This window comes from Xyrauchen texanus, chromosome 6 (assembly GCF_025860055.1).
Source record: "Xyrauchen texanus isolate HMW12.3.18 chromosome 6, RBS_HiC_50CHRs, whole genome shotgun sequence".
NCBI lineage: Eukaryota > Metazoa > Chordata > Actinopteri > Cypriniformes > Catostomidae > Xyrauchen > Xyrauchen texanus.
In genome coordinates, this window is record NC_068281.1 from 14336523 (window position 1) to 14345070 (window position 8548).

Here is an 8548-nt window from a genome sequence, read left to right on the forward strand (position 1 = left end):
AGGAGAAACTAATTATTGCCGTGGCAGGTTTCCCAGTAATTTATGATCTGTCCCTGTTTGCTTTTAGGGATATAAAACAACCAAGACCACAGTGATTATTACAAATGTATTTTATTTTGATAACAAACAACTATAATTTTAATTACTTTCTGCCATCAATCGATTTCTTATTTTCACATTTTAAAGAGTTCATGAGGATATACGCTACTTGTGATAGGTCGACAAAAAGTAAATCGTCGACATGTCTGGATGTTTAAATTGCGGCCCCTTTAAATATAGTTCACAAAACAAAGCATTCTGAACAAATGTTGCCGCCCATTTCAACTACGTCGGAGCGTCCTCGAGCGTTTAAGGCAGGGCAGCCATAGCGAATTTTGACGCTCTAACCGCTTCTGGTGTGAATGCACGGTTAGGCTAACGCCCGTTTCACACATACTCCGTTTGGTGCGTATGTGGTGCATATTTTTTTTCCGTACCCATGTTAACAGGTTAGAGCTTTTACACTGCACGCGGATGCAGTCCGTCGACCCGTTCCAGTTGCGGTGCGTATACAGCAGTGCAGCGATAGTTTACGGACTGAGTCTATTTTTGCTGTGCTGCACCGCACTGAATTAAAGTGGCAGCGCATTGTTCACATTAAAATAGACATAGATTGTCAAGAAACTGTAATAATTTCATCATATACGCATAATTACATTTAATGTGTTCTACAGTTACTAAATTACAGGGTCAAGAAAAACAAAAAAGTATGATTATAGGCCCAAAAGTTGCAAAATGCCATCATATACGATTTTTTTACCCTAAAAAAAGACAGTTGAACCCAAATGCGTCTCATTCTTCGCAACAGATATAGCACGATAGCTTTTCTTCTGTCAACAACTCGAACTACATGTAAAACAAAGAATCACAATGATTAAAATGAATTTTCATTCTGTTTCAATGCCTTAAACAATCTCAAAGTTAACGTTTGGGTTTATTCCTTACACATTTTTGATTTTGTGGCACACAGAAACTGCGGATCAGTAGCGCACTGCAAATGCGTAATGAAGGAACTGAGACACAATTTTTTTTCCCACCTTGCGATTCAGGGCTTCCGTAACAACGAATGCCATATCAAACATATGTAATCTGATTTTGTCTCGATTAAGGTTTGCAAACCCTTAAATAAATAATAAATGTATTATTCAACTATATAGCAACAGAGAAAGCATTAAAAGCACAAGATTACATGTTTACTGATAGTGGCAGAGAGAGAGAAAAATTGGAAGAGGAGAAAAAAAGTTTGAAGAGAAAATACTTTGTTTTAAAGAGAACAAACGGTGTTTTTAAGAGGAAAAAAAATTTTTTGAAGAGAGAAGGTTACCATACAATTTCTTTTGCGGATACCATACAAATTAATGGGGAGAGCCGTAAACTGACACCGAGTTGTTGCAAAGGTGTCAGTGTCTCCACTCATGAAACTGCATTTTATCGTTGTAAACTCCACACATAGTTAATTAAAAAATTATTATTTAATATAAATCATGTTGAAGATTAGCGGACATGCGGTCAATTAATTAAGTGATGATCTGTTTCCTCACAAAATCAGTTTATTCAGCACACTGAAGCATCTTCTCCATAGTCATAGATATCCATAAAAAAACGTCCACTTGTCTCATCGCAAGTATATCGCCCATATATGTTTGTTTTGTTGCTAACCTTGTAGGCTTTACCCTTGGTAGAAGGGCTCTGGTGCAAAAGGAGTAGGATCGGAGTGCGATTAAATAGACTTGTGAGTTAGTGCACAGACAACACTAGCAGAGTACCGATCAAATCGTTCCATTTTGAAGCTGGCTGCAACTGTTTTTGCCAGTGCAATAAGGCAAACTCTTTTCTTCGATTTTGAAAATGCATAAAGGATACACAGATTTTGGCCTTATTTAATTAGAAGTTGGATATCATTAATAGCGAATACCAGAACTCTAGTTCTACGAAGGTTATGATTAGCATTGTTGGCCATGTTGGGTTTAACTCCCAACACATTGGTGAACTAGCGCGATTTAGCCAGTTCACGTTAGCTGCTGCTAGCTAGCTGAATTAGTAACCTTACATCTATTGCACATAATAAACGTCTTTAAAATAAATTGTAGACAAATCAGATGATACTTGGGTTGCCTGTGGATTCGGCTAATGAAGTTTATTGGCAATTTTGGGGAAAGCATAAATCACTGGATACATGCTGGACGTTACCGAGAACAAGTTTTACTTGGTTCTTTTTATTTGGTGAATGCCATTTATTTCTCCCCTTTTTTTCTTTCTAAAAAACCCGTGCAAGGCAAACCCGTGCAACTTGATATAGTTTTTTTTATATATATATATTACCGTCCATTGGCCTGCCGGTCTTCTGATATATTTAGCCCTATTATCCTCATGGATCTAAATTTTTACTCCGATCTCTCTGACGGGACTGGCCAACATGTTGATTCCGAGTTCACGGACAGCTCGTCTTACAATGCATATGAATCTGTGAACAAGGTACAATTTATTTATTTGAGAAGTGAAACCTATTGCCTTTAATGTAACAATGTAAAGTGTATTACTGTACCTTTTAATCAAAGTTTTTAAACGTTTTCGATTATAAATATACTTCATAATCCCCTGTTTAACAGTTTGCAGGTGGCAATGATTCATACCTGACCATCAGTGGGCCTGGTCATCATTTTCTTTCATCTGAGGTAGTGCTACTTTTGGTTCAGTACTTTAAAAGTAAATAGCAGCTAGATTGAATTGAACTTGCAATACCTTACAATAAAGATTAGATATTTATGCAGTGGCAAACTGATTTTGTCATGTATTACTCTTTCCTCTCTTTAGCAAACATTCCATACACCTAGTCTGGGTGATGAAGAGTTTGAAATCCCACCCATCTCTTTGGATCCAGATTCAGCCCTCACCATAGAAGATGTTGAGGCCCATTTTGGAGAGCTGGCCGAACAGGCTGGGAGCTCAAGGGGACCTGGAGTTGGAAATAGTCTTGCCAGTAATGTTGTGGTGGGGGGAAACGATCCCTCTTTTGCCTCCACTTTCATGAATCCATCATCTCAGGGCATAGAGCACCTGAGTTTGGGTGTCATTAACCAAGTGGGGGGAAGTGCGCTGTTGAGCTCAACTCTGGGTGTGGTAAGTGTAATGTTTTCAATCGGTAAGCAATTATATTAATTGTAAATGGATGCATTTCAGACTTGCAAGAATGGATGTTTAAGTTGCTGTTAATGTGATTGTGTTTAGAGTAAAGAATAAATTGTCAAACCAGATAATTTGCTTTCTGTCTTTTTTTTTTTTTTTTTGTAGGATCTCGGCCATTCTGTTGGCTCTCATTTCAATAGTTCCACTTCCATGACTATTGATGTTCCAATAAATGACATGAACCACAGTCTCTTAGGACACAATCAGCTCACCACCATAGACCATTCAGATCTAAGTGCTCAATTAGGGCTCAGCCTCGGTGGTGGAGCCAGTGTGTCAAAGTCACCTGACCAACCTCTGTCAGCCACACCATCCCCTGCTGGTTCATTGCAAGATGAAGACATGGAAGACTTCAGACAAGTGAGTCTCATCTCTGTTATTAAGAGCTTGTTTAATCATGAATCTTGTAACCTCTCCTCATTTATGTTTCAGAAAACTATGCTGGTAGACTCTTTCTCAGCCTCTCCTGCGATCATATCACACCTCCCCAATTTGACGGGATCCGCCCAGCTCTCCTCTGCTCCTCCAGCTGTGTTGAGGAGGGTGGGTGCTAAGCCAGCCATGGTGGCGGGGACCACAGCAGACATTGGGGTGGCGATTGGAGCCAAGAAAGGGAAGAAGAAAAAAGATCCCAATGAACCACAGAAACCAGTGTCAGCCTATGCTCTGTTCTTCAGAGATACCCAGGCAGCCATTAAAGGCCAGAACCCCAATGCCACGTTTGGAGAGGTGTCGAAGATTGTGGCCTCCATGTGGGACAGCCTTGGGGATGAGCAAAAACAGGTGTTATAGTTCTTCAAAGACATGAACATAAAGATACACATTTAAGTACAACAATTATATTTTAATTATTTAAAAGATTTAACATGATAATTCATTACAATAAAATTCAATAAGATTCCCTCATCATTTATTCACCCTTATGCCATCTCAAACTCATGACTTTTGTTCTGCTGAATGCAATAAAATATTTTTTTCTTTTCATACAATGGAGATAAAAAAATCACTTATTGGGATCCAAAACTTTCAAGATCCAAAAAGGAAATAAAGGCATCATAAAAGTAATTCTTACAACTCAAATGGTTTATTCCATGTCTTCTGAAGCGATACAATCATTAACACTTCTTCACACTTGAGATGTGCGCTGTGCATTCTTTAAGTGCAAGGAAGGGCAATTGGGCCGATGAAACTGCAGATGTCAAGATTTAAATTAGAGAAAGTAGTTACATTTGGTTGGTTTCTCACCCAAAACTGGTCATATCATTTCAGAAGATATGGATTAAACCACTTGAGTCATAAGGATTACCTTTATGATGCCTTTCTGGCCTTTTTTTTGAGTGTGACAGTTTTGGATCGCACTGATTTTCCTTTATGGAGAAACACACATGTATCCTTCAGCAGATGAAAGAAAGTTATACGAGTATGAGATGGTGTAAGGTTGATGAAATAAAAGAATTATAATGTTTGTGTAAACTATCCTTTTATAATAACCACACCAGGTCTCGACAATAAGGACTGCCCGATGGCCCGCTTAATGAATTTCGTAGTGGGATTTAACGTGTTTTGCAACATTTTAAGTATCCCCGCACATTCTGTGTTCACAGAGCACGAAATCCCCAAATTTTTCGTTGGTTACATGTTGGTGAAATCCACACAATGGAACACAAGAAATCAGTTTCTTTCTATAGGACTGAATATCCATGTATCTTAATGCATATGTCTCATCTTTCTCCGTGCATGTGCTCTCGTAAAGGGACAGAGCGATAGTTTTATTCCCACTGTTAAAAAACAAACACTTTTCTCTCATTCATTCACCTTTAGAGATGAAGCGCTGAATGAGGCGTTATAAACTTTGTTAAACCCCAGTTATACACATGTCTGGAAATTACGAGCTGTTCAATATCCAAAATTTAAGTATACATTCAATTAGGTAATGTTTCAAAACGTAAACATTAATTCGACATGATAATGCCATTTGAAATGAAAAGAAGCAAGATCACTATGGCTATTAGGTTATTATTATCAAAGCTGTTCAGCTGCAGGGTGAAAATGAATATATTAAATAGTCTACTTCATATCATGTCTCAATGATGACAATTTTGCCAGGGCCAGTAAAAATCTGAAGCACTGGCCCAATCGGTCCAGTGGAAAAAATCCTTGGCGTTGATTGCTGCACATGTTACAGGATTAAAGCAAATTTAATCACTTATTTAATCATGCCCTTTGACCCATTACATAAATTCTTTAATAAGTCTTATTCCTTGAAGAAACTCAAGCTAAGTATGCCTTAATAGTGTTTGAATTGTACATTTTTGGTCTTTTTTTCAAAGATTGATATTTGTGATTATCTGCAATTAATTAGGTAATTGGGTAATGTGTTTGATTATTTTTAATCAATTGACAGCCCTAATTTATTGTAGAAATGCAACATTACTTTATTCACGTATTTGCAAAATGTTTTAACATTTGCAGGTTTACAAAAGGAAAACAGAGGCAGCTAAGAAAGAGTATCTTAAAGCGTTGGCATCCTACAGGGCAAACCAGCTTTCAAAAGTAGGTGAATTCATTCAAGCTTGTCCTCTTGTGTGCTTTTTTTTTTTTTTTGCTCTCTTATCTCTTTTAATTTTTTCTCATCCAGCCTTCTCCTGAGGTGGAGGATACTGCTCCTTCCACTCCTCCATCTGCCCCCAGTCCTGCTCCTGCTGCCCGCCCTGCACGGCTTGCCCCCAACCCTGATCAGAACACCATTACCAACATCTGCACGTCCAATATTATCCTCGACCTGCCTCAAGTCACCACCCGTTCCCGCACAGGGTCTTTACCCATGGCCATTGGCCAACCCCCCACCCCTAACCCCAGCCCAGCTCCCACTGTCACGAAAATCATCATCTCCAAACAGATGCTGCAGGGAGGTGCTCAGCTCCATCAGATCCCTACTTCCATGGTGACAGTGATCCCTGCTGGAATCCGAGCTCTGCAGCCGTCTGCTGGTGCTGCAACGTCTGCTGGACGGCAGCCTCCACCGCTGCTGCAGATGCAGGGCACCCCTCCCCCTCCACGTCTGCAGCAGATGGTACAAACTCAAGCCCCGCCCCCTCTTCAGGCCAAGCCCCGTGGAGGGGCAGGAAGTTCCGTGGCTGTCACGGCTACGCCTCCTCCGCCTCTCCAGATAAAGATTGTGCCCGCTTCTTTACACTCTGACTTGTCCACACCAATTATTGTTACTACAGCAACAAGTGCCAACTCTGTTATCTCATCATCCACCATCTCTGCCCCAGGGCATCCCACCCCTGTTGAAGTGCAGGTGGAAAAACCCAGAGAGCAATTTGTGACCGACAAGAATGAGGCTGTGATGGAGGAACTTGCCTCAGAAGAGGTATTTTGGTTTTCAGAATTAAAGGGATGAATCATCCAAAAATGAAAATTCCATCATCATTTACTCAGCCTGATGAAGTTCTGAAGTTGTATTAAATTACTTTCTTCTGTGGAGATAAACAGAATTTTAGCTTCAGTTACCATTCACTTTCACAGATGCATTGAAAGAATAGTGTCTGAAGCAAACATTCTGCCTAACATGCTTTTTGTTCCACGGAAGACACTTAAGTCATACATGTTTTGAACAACATGAAGTTGAGTAAAAAATTACCACATTTTTATTTTTGGGTGAACTATTCCTTTAACATCAACGAGTGTTTCCACATTGGAGTCACAGTTTGAAAATAGAACCTGTTACTAAAAACCGGTCAGGAAAAGATAAAAAAGAATAAATACAAGTAGTGTACATGGCAAATATTTTTTTAGAGACTTTTTACGTTTAATCTGACACCCAAATTAATCAGCTATTGCTCTGGGTTTTTTTTTGTAGATGGAGATGGAGGTAAGTGTTGCTCCTGTGGTCTCTTCTGCTCCTTCTAATCTCTGCGTCCGTGCAGGATGCACAAACCTGGCTGTGGAGAGTCGAGACTGGGATAAGGAATATTGCAGCAATGAGTGTGTGGCCACACACTGCAGGTGGGTTATTTATTTAGATTTTTTTGTTTGCATGTGTGTTTCAACAATTTGCTGTTTTTGGACATAAATTTAACATGCTTGCCACTATTACTATGCTTACTCTTTCAACAGGGATATTTTTATGGCCTGGTGTTCAATCAAGAGCCAGAACTCAACCACTGTCAAATAATTAAATCCTCCTGGTTCTCGGTCTGGATGTGTCTTTTATTAAAGGAATAGTACACACACACACACAAATGTCATCAACTGCTTACTCATGTTTTTCCAAAGCTAAATGATTGACTCTTACATGGAACACAAAAGAAGATAATAGCTAAATGTTAGCCTCTGTCACCATTCACTTTCATTGTACAGAAAAAAATAATAAAGAGAATGGCGACTGCTAAAGTGAATGGTGGAGATATACTAAACATCTTTTGTATTTCATGGCTTTGGAACAACATGAAGGTGATAAGTGATGACAGAATTTTCATTTTTGGGTGAAGTGTCCCATTAACAACATAGTTTGACTGGATTTATAAGTCAAGATTAGGTGTTTTGTAATGAATATCTAAAGCAAGATAAGAAGCTAATCAACAGTGAAAAATCAAAGAATATAACTTATTGTTGTAATTGGACAGAAACTGTTTTTGTTACAGCAGATGAATTAGTAATCCAAGGCTTGTTTTGGTTAAAGGTATGGTGGCATACTTTGCAAACCTCATCAGAGTATGACATGCAGTGACCATTGTTTTTTGTATATTATTTTGAACCTTGTATTTTTCACTACAGTGGATTATTTGTCATCATGTATGTTACTGGTATTTGTGTTAAATTGAGAGAAATCTGGAGTGTTGTAACATTTTCAAATGCAATAATTTGGATTATTATGATACAGATTTGAGATGTAGAGAAATAGTGAACCTCAAACTGTTTTATTATATTTTGTATGTTAAGTATTATTTCTCATGTCATTTTGAGAGTGTCTTAGATCACTGTGCAGAAGTGCTCTCATGTAGAATCTTTTTGCCTTAGTTTGGGGGGGACAAATGTTTTGCTGAGTTTTTTTTTTATTTTTATGGTGTTATAAAATTACTCAAGTACTAATAAAGGGCAGCCAAAGTGGATTAAGTTTCATTAGTTATTATGCTGACATCCGTTTTAAAGAAACACTGTTAATGCACTATCAATACTTAGGTTAGTCAGTAGTGGCACCTTGTAATGTATAGTGATTGATATTGGGGTGGATACATCTTTTTCAGGGCCCCTGACTTTAGAGTAATTGTTTCTGGTGCAAGATTCTATTAATTCTAAATGCAAAAAAAATTGTTAA

General features: G+C 38.5%; 1 protein-coding gene across 1 annotated transcript; it reads left to right on the forward strand.

The window, feature by feature from the left end:
• The first annotated feature begins 1813 nt into the window (after positions 1-1813).
• LOC127645150 (TOX high mobility group box family member 4-A-like) lies at positions 1814-8548 on the forward strand. The gene is made up of 9 exons (XM_052128676.1): positions 1814-2514; positions 2649-2714; positions 2854-3159; positions 3331-3585; positions 3658-4008; positions 5698-5778; positions 5864-6601; positions 7091-7236; positions 7348-8548. The coding sequence occupies exons 1-9, from the start codon at positions 2170-2172 to the stop codon at positions 7403-7405; spliced, it is 2346 nt and encodes a 781-aa protein (XP_051984636.1). The 5' UTR covers positions 1814-2169; the 3' UTR covers positions 7406-8548.

Coding starts and splice junctions, on each gene's coding strand:
- LOC127645150 (XM_052128676.1), top strand. CDS start 2,170: ATGAAGTTTATTGGCAATTTTGGGGAAAGCATAAATCACTGGATACAT. Junction 3,160..3,330: donor TGAGCTCAACTCTGGGTGTG/GTAAGTGTAATG, acceptor TTTTTTTTGTAG/GATCTCGGCCATTCTGTTGG. Junction 6,602..7,090: donor AGGAACTTGCCTCAGAAGAG/GTATTTTGGTTT, acceptor TTTTTTTTGTAG/ATGGAGATGGAGGTAAGTGT.